The sequence below is a fragment of the Bos grunniens genome, chromosome 9 (assembly GCF_055505025.1).
Source record: "Bos grunniens cultivar Pamir isolate PY7600 chromosome 9, Bosgru_T2T1.0, whole genome shotgun sequence".
NCBI lineage: Eukaryota > Metazoa > Chordata > Mammalia > Artiodactyla > Bovidae > Bos > Bos grunniens.
In genome coordinates, this window is record NC_141173.1 from 66,743,442 (window position 1) to 66,756,047 (window position 12,606).

At 36.4% G+C, this 12,606-nt stretch overlaps 1 protein-coding gene across 1 annotated transcript in view; it reads right to left on the bottom strand.

Annotated features, from left to right (window-relative positions):
• Nucleotides 1-1,125: 1,125 nt before the first annotated feature.
• Nucleotides 1,126-12,606, bottom strand: part of THEMIS (thymocyte selection associated) — a 198,073-nt gene continuing 186,592 nt past the window's right edge. The window contains exon 6 of the mRNA XM_086316435.1: nt 1,126-3,104. Coding sequence (XP_086172561.1) covers nt 3,073-3,104 — 32 coding nt within the window. The 3' untranslated portion in view covers nt 1,126-3,072. The remainder of the gene's footprint in view (nt 3,105-12,606) is intronic.

Consider the following 12,606-nt stretch of genomic DNA (forward strand, 5'->3'; position numbering starts at 1 on the left):
GAACTGAACTGAAACAGGAAAGGTGAGAACGGTTACAAGGTTACTGCAGAAAACCAAGAAAAGATGATGGAAAGTGGGTCTCAGTGGTAGCAGTAGAAGCAGTAAAGAGTCAAACTGCAAATTTTTGATCATAAAACAGTTTTCATTCTCTAGGGCTTGAGTTTCTAGTATTCCAGACTTTGGGGATATATTTGGATTCTGACTCTTTCTTCCCAGGGGTTTTACATACCCTTTTCCTTTTAGAAGAAGGTTGTAACTTAGGCCTTTGGATAAACATTCAAAAGTCTCATTAATACTGACTTTGATCTTAAAACAAATACTTTTTATATTAAAGTCTTGGTTATAAAAACCAAACATGTCTCAAAGAACACCTTTCTTTCTTCATTTCTCACCCCCTTTCCATTCCCTTCCCCAGATTGTTTAATTCAGTTAGCAAGAAGGCAGCATTGATTATTGGAGGTCTTGGCATCTATCTATGCAGCCCCATCATACTGTGAAATTTGATCATTGTGCTCAGCACTATGGGCTTCCCAGATGGCTCAGTGATAAAGAAATGGCCTGCAATGCAAGAGCTGCAGGAAATGTGGGTTCTATCTCTGGGCGAAGATCCCTCGGATTAGGAAATGGCAACCCAGTCCAGTATTCTTGCTGGGTTAATCCTATGGACACAGAAACCTGTTGGGCAACAGTCTATGGGGTCTCCAAGAGTTAGACATGGCTGAGCTCAGGCCTATAGGTCCTTGGTTGTGGGTGGCAGAGTGAGGAGTAATTACCTCACTTCTCCTGGCTTCTTTAACACAGGTAAACATGTTTCAAGCATGTTTGTGTACTCGTGTCTGACTCTTTGTGACCCCATGGACTGTAGCCTGCCAGGCTCCTTTGTCCAGGGAATTTTCCTGGCCATGAATACTGAAGTGGGTTGCTATTTCCTACTCCAGAGGATCTCCCTGACCCAGGGATGGAACCTGTATCTCTTGCATCTCCTGTGTTGGCCGGTGGTCTTTACCGCAGTGCCACCTGGGATGTCAACCCAGGTAAACTTTTCCTTGAAGAACTGATTTCAATCCTAGTTAAAGAATATTTTATTTTTTACAAGATGATAGTTGTTAAACATGACAGAGAACATACACACATGCAAAACAAACTTTATTTTCAGTCTCCCAAAATCTTCCATAGGTGATCATGAAGTATATTACATCTTTCAAATTCAAGAAAGCCAGAAACACAGTACATAAAAGGACTTGCATTATTAGAAATGTTATATATGATTTCCACTAGATAGCTCTTGATGATTTACAACTGAACTAAGACATTCATTCTCTTGAATTTCTAATCAAAGAATTATACTTACTAAAAGTACAGACTTAACTGTTCTCATATAACATATAAAAATACTAACCATTATTATTTGAAAATTAACAAACTGGTTTGTGAGTTTCAAGAATTTGCCAAAGTTGTTGAGAAAGGATTCTCAGTGGACTTCAATAATCAAATGTGGGGACATAATCTTTTTAAAAGTTTTTGTTTTTATGTGCACAAACAATGAAAATACTTAAAAGTGAAGCATCAGAAAAATTCAGAAATCATAAATAACAAATATTACCATATCAAATCATACCCAATAATCCTTAGGGTACTGGAAATCAGGATCCATTTCCACTTAAAAAGGAAGGAAAAAAAGGTACAGAGAAGCAAGTTAAGTCAGAATATAAGCATTTATGAAAAATTTCTCATTGTAATTTTTTTTCTGTTGAAAAGTTGTTTCATGATTTGTCTTCATAAACTAGTACTAAAAGAGTGAATAATTTCTATACATAATATAAAATAATTAGGAGATATGAGATTACCTATATTTTTGTCTACAGCACGATCTATGCACCAAGTCCAAAGTTGGCAATTAAATTCCTGTATAATACCTGTATGGCTTCCCAGGTAGCTCAGTGCTCAAGAATCTGTCTGCCAATGCAGGAGATGCAGGAGACACGGGTTTGATCCCTGGATCGGGAAGATCCACTGAAGGAGTAAATGGCAAACCACCCCAGGAAAATTCTTGCTTGGAAAATTCCATGGCAGAGGAGCCTGGCAGGCTATAGTCCATGGGGTCACAAGAATTGAACAAAACAGCACACATGCATAATTCCTGTACAATTCTCTGTCATGTCATTTTGTTAGAGGCAAAACAATGTTGTCCCTGTATACTTACTACATAAATGATATATAAATGAATTGGCTTCCATACAATCCTAATAAACATGTATCTAAAGGGTTATCTAGTGTACAGTACCTAAATTAATAAAGCATATTATCAGGTCTTTGGTGATATTGCAGTAATGAACTCTGGTTATTAAGGCACAGGCGAAAAAGTTATGGGAACTTCCTGTAACTCACAGTGTTTTGACTGTCAAGTGTCAAACACATTTTTCACTATATGTTTCTAAAACTAAATGAAAATGTGAAGTTAAACTTATTTCCACAGCTCCAAGGGAATCACATAAGAAACCTGGTTATTTTATTTATTTATTAAAAATTTAAAAAATTTATTTATTTTTAATTAATTTATTTATTTTACTTTACAATATTGTATTGGTTTTGCCATATATTGACTTGAAACCTAGTTATTTTAGATCACTCTCATATAATTATTTTTTGTTATTTTTAACAATAATGATAACACTAAAAAATGGCAAAACAAATTCTAAGGAAAGTGAAGATATTTGGTGAGCTTTTATCCTATTTTAAAATTTTTCACTAAGAAACTAAAGTATAAAAGTAATTTTCAATTGCTTAATTGTCAGTAGTGGGAATAGAAACCACAAAAAATGTGCACATTAAATAAACATGTCCCAAGAAACAATAAAAAAAATACATGTAGATTTTAGCACAGCAGAATAGACTGTGAATTTTATATCCTATGTTGCTCTTTAAGTTTTATCTGTTAAAACTTTTAATGTTGTCTTTGCCTTTGCAATGGCCCAGACTTCTTTCGGGGCTATTTTTTCAGCTAGAAGGCTAGGTTTGCTTTTACATTGCAACATTTATGTTCACTGCCCAAGTGGCTTCTGTCACATCTTGTTATTTTTTATGTTCTTCAGTTTTGAAGATTTCTGTAAGAAAAAAAGATTAAGAGGGGTCCATCAGAAACATGTATTAGAAATAGTCAAGAAAGAAACTACTTGCTTTCAAGTACTGTTTGTAGGACACTCACCTGCCTGTAAATTTTTTGAGAACTGAGAACAAAATAAGAACCAAAACAAAACAAACAAAAAACCCCAAACTCCAGGAACTAACGTTAACCCTTCAAAAACAAAGTAGATATTTCTGTGAGATAATACATTAAATTTGTTAAGTGTCTTTCAGTTTACAATGTGCTTTTCTTTGTGTTTTAGTTTATGCTTATAAAAACTCTTTTATCTGGTAATGTAAAGCAAAAACCTGACTCCAAGGTGAAGTTAAGAGACTTGCCTAGCAATCACACAGCTAGTAAGAGGCTAGAGCTTGATTGTGCTCTAAAAAATGTCCAATTGCAGACCTATCACCTCAGCTGTGACACAATGGCTATGCACTGGAGTTCAAATCTAGTGGAGGAGAAAAGGGTACCTATAATGTTAAATGAAAAAAGCCAACAGGTCTCAAGCAAAAGCTGTACAATCTCGAGTTTCTAATAAACATGTGCACAGACTTGACGTTAAGACATCATATACACCCATGGCTGATTCATGTCAATGTATGGCAAAAACCACTACAATATTGTAAAGTAACTAGCCTCCAATTAAAATAAATTAATTAATTTTTTTAAAAAAGACATCATGTCACATTCTCAAGGAAAGAAAGCTACCCTGCACTCTGTGTTCAGGGAAGATGGACGCTTCTTTGCATTATGGCTTTGTGGAGCATGGGGCGTAAAAAAAAAATTCTAATGGCGTGAACTATAATGGTCAAACAGGACAGAAAACTGATCATTTCTTTCACTTGTGCACTCCTCATTGCACTAATGATCTACTAGTAAGTGCTTAGCCTCGTGGACCTGGAGAGGAACTCTCTGAGGTTGTTGCCCCTGAGCGTTCATTAGCCTATGACTTCCTCCCTACCTCCCTTCCTGCCTCCCTTCTCCTCTGCTTCCTTCCTTTCTTCCTCCCTTCCTTCTTGCCTTCCTCTCTCCTCTCCTCCCTCTTCCTCTTCTTCCCTTCATTCCTTCTTTCTTCCTTCCTTTTCTACTACACACTGGCTCTATAACCTTAAGGAAGTTACTTAACCTTTGTGTACCTTATTTCCTCATCTTTGAAAACAAGGTCAGGGGAAGGGACAATAATGCCTATCTTACAGGGTTATGACAAAGATCAAATGAGTCAATAAATGTAAAAGTTTTATATTTTGCAATAAAGAGTTTTACTGTTTCATCGACTGTTACCTAGTTTTACTATCTGTGTAAAATATAAGGACAAAACATACAGTCTGTGATCTCTGAGGAGTTCACAGACTTACTGGGAAAAAAGAAAGGGGATGTCAAAGCAGAAAAAAGTGGAATTTCTCCACACATCATGCTAATTCCCCTAACGGCCTAAATTTATTTTCTCCCATCAACTCCCCCTCAGTGCTAAGTGAGGCTGGGGGCTGGAAGGTGGGGTCGGATGAGAGAAAGATCGTCTAGACCCCATGCTCTCTTTGATTTCACTCTCCTCATCATCCACCATCCCCAACTGCTGCCTTTAGATTTTCATGTCTTCCTTTTATCACAAACAGCAATAAAACTACATACTGTGGAATATACATTATAGATAAAAGAACACAGGATTCTTAGGCAGTATGCCCAGATATAATCCCCACTTCCACCACAGACTATCTTTGTGATTTTATCTGCAAAAAGGGATAACAACCAAATTTCTCCCTGACAGCATAGCTTTTCCTAAGGGGAGAGGCTGGGGAGGGCAAATGAAACAGATACACTGCAGTACAGAGAAACAATCTGAAGAACTCGATCTGAATCCTGATTCTAAGATTTACTGGCTGTGTGTCTTGAGAAATCTCTGAATTCCATTTTCTTACAAGTGAGTAAGTTTTGGTAGCAATAACAGAATCATAGCATTGAGGAAACATCAAATGCAATAACGGACCTGCAAGTGCTTTGTAAAATGTAAAGTGCAACAGAAATATTACTTGCTATTACTATCTCATAGTCACACAAACCTGTAGCTTGAAAGTTCAATCTGTCATCTTGACAGTTATTAGTCTTACTTTCCCTTGTCAATAAATTGATTTAAGATAGTACAGAGTTAAGCAGAAACATGGGAGGGGAGGAATTAAAATAATTAAATTATCTCAATGTAAAATATTAGGATTTCAACAATCTTAGTTTTGGAAGGGACCTTATAAGTTGCCTCTCTCTGCCTGAATTAGCCCCTTCTTCCACCCAGGGCGGGGATCCCCTCAATGATGCCTGTGCTTTAATGGCCAGCTGAAGTTAAGACACAGCTGATTTCATGTTGAATAGAAACTTTATTCTTTATTGAATTAAGTTGCAAGAATTCTCAAAATGTGAAGGAACTGATTTTTCTGACAATTATTTAGGTTTTAAAATTCAAATTGATTTAAAGCTATCAAACCTTTTGGCATTCATCGACCACTCCTTTGGAAAATGTCACCAAATTAATTTGGAGGTGATGTTTCTTACCTTGAATTGAATACTATTTTTGAAAATTCACAATTACTTAGATGATGATGTTAACTGAAGGCTGTGGAATCATGTACACTCAGTTCCTGAGAGTTCAAGCCAAATACTTCATCCACAGAAGAACAGAAACAGAATGAAGTTTTGTTTTGTTTTCCTCTCAAAAATGTGTTCTTCAATAGTCAGAATAGTTCTTCAATAGTCAACATCTATGTGAGAACAGATGACTGTTTAATCCACAAAATGAAGGTTTAAAAATATGTAAGATTAGATGAGATATTTTTTGAATGAGAGTATTAAAGTCAAAGAAAATCTCCATTTCATCTGATTTTTGAGGAATCCAGTTCAGGTATATCTAAAAATGCTTTCAGTTCAGTTCAGTTCAGTCACTCAGTAGTGTCCAACTCTTTGTGACACCATGAACTGCAGCACGCCAGGCCTCCCCGTCCATCACCAACTTTACATTCTCTTATAAAGCTGATTTTTCCCAAACAGTTAACTGAACCAAGGCTAGTCATGCCCTGAATTTTCCCTTTTGAGAACTTTGAGTGTCCTTTTCCTCAAACTGCTCAACCTTATGTTGAAAAGTAAAACTTGCAGTAACCACATCTACCTGCTCTAAGAAGCACTTTTTTGTGAAACTTTGTAGAATCTCTTTCAAACATCTTCAACTGAATTTTCACCCATGTACCCTTCCTCTACTTACTTTCCTTTAGCATCTTTTGTCTAAGTTACTGGTTGAGAGGGAAAAAAGCAAATGATACAAATTTATTCTTCTTCTCATCTGTGGTGGTTACAAGATATTATGTCAGTTTTCAAAGACGAGACTTATACTCCTGGCAATTGTTTTTGCGTTTTGATAGTTGTCACACATAATCTGTCAAACAGAATGGGAGTCTGGGCTTCATTTCTCTATTCAAGAAATATTTATTGAGAACTGGCAGTAAGCCAGGAACTCTTTTAAATCTAAGGACAGAGCAAATGGATAAAAATTCCTATCCTCATGGAGCCCACATGTGGGGAAGATGGCCCATAATCAAAATAACGAAGCAAGGTGTGCAGCATGTGAGATGGCATAAAGGAGATCAGTAGACCCCTATGAAGAGATTACAATTTCAAATAAGGTGTTCATGAAAGGAATTGCCAAGAAGGTAAGGGCTAAGGAAAGACCTAAATGAGACAAAGATAAAAGACATGCAGAAGGAAAAACACCAATACAGTATACTAACTCATATATATGGAATTTAGAAAGATGGTAACAATAACCCTGTGTACGAGACAGCAAAAGAGACACTGATGTATAGAACAGTCTTATGGACTCTGTGGGAGAGGGAGAGGGTGGGAAGATTTGGGAGAATGGCATTGAAACATGTAAAATATCATGTATGAAACGAGATGCCAGTCCAGGCTCAATGCACGGTACTGGATGCTTGGGGCTAGTGCACTGGGACCACCCAGAGGGATGGTATGGGGAGGGAGGAAGAAGGAGGGTTCAGGATGGGGAACACATGTATACCTGTGGTGGATTCATTTTGATATTTGGCAAAACTAATACAATTATGTAAAGTTAAAAAAAAATCTCAAAAAACATGCAAATTTCTAGGGGAAAGACTATGCCACTTAGAGAAAATAGCCTGTGGTGTGTTGAGGATGGAGTGCCCCTAGGGTTTCTGAGACGCAGCTGGGAGGCCAAGGTAGACAGAAGTGGAGAGATCCCTGGAGGATTCTGAAGAAAAGAGTTACATGATCAGATTTAGGTTTTAACACATTCACTCTGGCTGGCCTGTTGAGAATGGAGGATACTGAGGCAAGGGCAGAAGCAGATTGACTAGTTAGGAAGCTAATACAAGAATCCAGATGAAAGATGATGATGGCTTGGACAAAGTTGATGGCAGTGAACTAGGTGAAAAAACAAAAAAGATAAATTCTAGATACTATTTGAGGATAAAGCCAATAGGAATTGCTGATGGAGTAGGTGATGAGAAGGGGAGAAGAAGAGACAGGTTGTTCATAATTTTCCTACTGTATTACCTTTCAAAGTGTCGTCAGACCTCAGTATTACAATCACCTAAACACATGTTGAAATCAATTCAATTACTGTTCTTTCTTGAGAACTTCTGAATCAGACTCTCTAGAGCAGGGGTTAGCAAAGTTTCCTTCTAGAGGGCCAAATCGTAAAAATTTTAGGCTTTACATATGGTCTTGGTCAAAACTACTCAATTCTGCTGATAAAGCACAAAAGCAGCTACAGACAATGTGCACATGAATAAGTGTGGCTCTGTTGCAGTAATACTTTATATAAAAATTTAAATTTGAATTTCAGGTAAATTTTCATGTGTCAGAAAATATCTGATAAATATTTTATTTTAAATATGTATTTTATCTTAAATATCTTAAAATATTTTTAAGTGGTTGAAAAATAAAAAAGACAAATATTCTTAGCTTGAGGGCAGTACAATAACAGGCAATGGGATGCATATAACCCACCAGAGGTTGTCAACACTACTAGAGAGAAAAAATCCCAAGAATATGTATTTTTAACATGCTCATTAAATGACCATTTTATGTACAAGAACTTAGAGACTCACAGACAAATTTTCAAAGTTATCTGTTCCTTTTTGCTTTGCTTAATTTATTGGCCAAATTAAAGATGGGCCTTGTGAATAAAATAAAAAACAGAATTGATTGAAATAATAGGTAAAAGAAAGTCCTTTGCCAATAAGAAAAAAAAAGTTAGGAAAAAAAGGGAAAGGAAATTTAAAATGATAAGATTAGAAGTTATTAATAAGGAAAATTAGGAAATTGGGGAGAGGCTCAAAAGCTCATCATTTTTAAGAAAACTCTATAGTTTCAAAAAATGCATTTACCATTAAAAAGGATCAATTAATGATGTGCATATGACTCTATAAAGGTCAAAGGCAAAGATCAACATACAGATCCAATCCCTTGTTCTACCCAAGTTAAAATACTGTCACTGGTCATTAAGAAAAATATTACTTTGCCATGTGAAAGAATAGCACTTTTCTTTGCTCTGTGCACAGAACTCCTGTCTGCTGTAGGAGCCCTGTAGCAGGTCTCACTTATTATGAGTTTACATTGTGACATCTTTTTCCTATTTTATCACAGAAAATGATACACTTGCTTTAATTGGTTTTCTTTCTAGTGTTATACACAAATTATAAAACCATGTGGGGGCAACAATAAAAAAGTGAATATACTTAAACAGATTTGTTAATTGTAATCATACTACTGAAAGAGTGATCATCCTGGACTTAAAGTAATTTATTTTGTTTCTTCATTTTGTATCTCTCAACTTTATCTCTACTTTGCTGCCACTGCCTTTGCTGACAATCTTCTTTGTCTCAAGACTTAATTCACCAACTTTGTTTCTGAGATGTAAGCAAGCAGAAACTGACAATTTTAGAGAAATAACTTTTAGTAAACTCAAACACAGTTTCCAACCTGAATAGATAGGTCTAAAACTATTAGCAAACACCTTTTAATTTTTTAAGAACTGACTTTTGAAAAAAAAAAAAGTTTATAAGTATCTAGTGAGCATTATGAAAAGTGTGAGTGGTGATGAGAAGAGAAAGGAAATGAAGAGTAAAGTTTCAAACAGGCCATCTCAATAAGGTGTCTTCATCTCATATGCCTAACACCTAAAGCTGAAAGATATATTTCTTCAAATCTCTAATAGATTAACATGTGACATGGTTACTATTATGCCACACCAGTCAATATGCAGTAGATGCTAAACAAAGACTATGGTAATACGAATAATTTTCTAGCGTCTACTCTCTGCCAGTCTCATTATATAATTTCATATGAGGCAGGCGTTTTTATGTTTATTTTTCAGATAAAGAAACCAAATCCCAAAGAAATTCAACATTCTTTGAATTAGAATTCAGTCTTGAGTCTGTCTGGTGGCAAAGCCTACACATTTCCTCTATACCCCACCATCTCGCAGAATGTTTCCCCAGTAGATAATGTTCCTACTGAGGCACAGTCTGAGGAGAGGATGAAGTGGAGAGAAAAGAAAACAAAAAGGTTGAATTGCCTGGAGAACTGTTTTTCCCTTTCAATATGGTATATAGTTTTGCTTTTATAATTAACATTCTGCTGATGAGATCTCCCATTGGTGAAGGCTGACAAGTCAGATTTTCCATGAAGAGCAAGCACTGCAGGAAATAAATTAATCTCTAGGGAAGAAGAGGGGCAAGGCTGTCAGTACTCACACAACTGCCTAATAGGAAATGATGTTTCAGAATTGTTCAAAGAAAGAAATGACTGTGGGTTCTCCTTCCAGGATATTCTTCAACATTTAAACCTTCCAAAAAGAGGGAAATATTAATAGGTTGCTATAAAAGGAAGAGCAGACTTATAATGTTTTACTTTAGGCTGTCAGTATTTCTAAACTGAAAACAGTATTCCCTGGAAATGTGAGATTTTCTACTGGTGTCATTATTTTGTTTATATTATGAAAAATCTGCACTGATGTTAAGTAGAAGGACAAAAGATATACCAGATTTTTGGATTATCAGTTTGAAATTATTCGCTATCTTAAACAATGATTTTCTTGTCATTAGGAGTAAAAGTAATTATTGAGCTTAAAATTACATATTATCTAGAATAACAATGAATTATTGAAGTCTGCATTTAATAAAACTGAAAAACAAGGATATATTTTATTATTTCTAAAGTGCCTACCTTTAAATAACATATATTCAGTCATTAAGTCAAGGTCTTTAAAATGGAACCCTCACCTTATTTAATTCTCAAACAGTTTTATAGAGAAGTTCCTATGCTTTGATTCCCAACATATAAGTAAAATCTGAAGTTTAGAGTAAACATTAACATTGAATTAAAGCTCAGTATAAAGAATTCTTTATCTTCTTATAAATCCATTCTTTCTTTCTACCTTCTGCCATGACCTTAATGAAAACCTTTTCCATGAAACTTGTTTCCTCTTATCTGTTTAATTTACCGTAAGTATGTTTCTAGATGTGGTGAATTGTTTCTAAGTGAATCTTAACTTAGAGATGAAAGTCTTAACTTATCATAGTGTCATGACTCTATGATATCAAAAAAGGCCATCTAATCACATGCTTTTAGAACTGAAAGGACATCAAAATTACCTGGGGCATCTCATATTTTGATGAGGAAAATATAATTCAGAAAAATGGAATGCCCTGTGAAAGGCTGTGCAGCTAGCATGTACAGCACTGGACCTAGACCTTACTGTCCCTGCATTTTGTTTTCTGGCCCAGGGATCTTCTCACTACTCAACAAGTCTAACTAATGGAGGGTGAGTCGTGGCTTGGGTTTAATATAAAGATATAGGATAATTAGAATATAGTTGGAGCTTCAAAAGCAAGGAAATTTCATTAGAGAATGTTGATCAGAAGAGTATAAAATTTACTCAATAGAGAACATTTACGTAGGGTAAAACCAAATATATAAAGAGGAAAAAAGAAAACCGTTCTTCTGTTTAGCCAGTCAGATCACCAGAAGAAATCTCTGCAATTAATGTGTGACCTACACAATAACCAGATCCTTCTCACAACTATATGATAATCCTCTGGTACCAAACAACTTTGCCCTGGGATGAAGGAAGCCACTTGCCCACGGTCATGTCCCCTTTCCAAAGGCAGCCGAACCCAATGATGGACTGAAGTGGGGGCCATGAAAACCTGGCCCCCTGGTCCTAACGCAGGACAACTCAGAAGAGCCACACCAGTTCCACAGTGCCCTGTGCCATCAGCTGAGGTCTTTCTTGTGACTCCATTATGATTTCACTTCTCTGTCTGTCCAGACCTGCTTTCATTCCTCAACCTATGTGCTGTTCCACAAAACACTTCTCAATAAACTTTCCATATGCAAGTCTACCCTGGAAACTGGATGTGAAACAAGTAGCTCAAAACAAACACTTGCACTTAACACATGTCATCTCTTCAAAAATAGTGCTGTCACTGATTAACCATGGAAACTGTGCTCTTCTTGAGCTACTGCAGCTGAGGTAAGGAGGCGGAGGGGTCCTTAAGGGAGGCTCAAGGCTTCCATGTCTCTGTAGGATCGCATTGCTTCAAAGATTCAGAGGATTCAGTGACACATCTCCAAAAGATTTCTAATCACTTTTCATGTACATAAGATTCATAGAGGCCATGAAATTCCCAAGAGGATAGAATTCTCAAAGGGAAATACTATGGACAGAAACTCAGAGACTATAAGAGACATATCAAGCGGTCAGAGCCAGGACTTTGCAAAATATACAGTCAGGAGGCAAAATTTTCCTTAGCTATCAACTCATAAATATGCAGACACTAATTATAATAGCCATAATTCAACTGGAGTGTATTATGTACTATACTAACTTTGGGCTTCTCAGGTGGTGCTAGTGGTAAAGAACCTGCCTGCCAATGCAAGAGACTTAAGAGATGCGGGTTCAGTCCCTGGATTTGGAAGATCCCCTGGAGGAGAGCATGGCAATCCACTCCAGTATTCTTGCCTGGAAAATCCCACGGACAGAGGAGCCTGGCCAGCTACTGTCCATAGCATTGCAAATAGTCAGATACAACTGAAGCGGCTTAGCATGCAGACATACTAATTTTAACCTATTTTATCTAATGTAGTCATTGAAATAGCCTGTAGTATAGCACTATTATTAACCCAACTTTACAAATAAAGAGATAGAGATGTTAGCAAATTGTCTGTGGTACACAGCTGGTAAATGCAGTAGCCAACGTTTAACGTTTAGTCTTAGGTTCAGAATCCAAAAGTTAACTACGTAATCATCCTACTTTCAGAGAACTGTTCTTTTGGTAATTTATGGACAAAACAATGTGCAGACTTAATAATGATGTTCCCTAAATAAGATATGGGCCTTGTCGAACAGCCAGAGCGAATCGAGGATCCAGAGAGGAAGGTCACCCTTGAGATCTGGT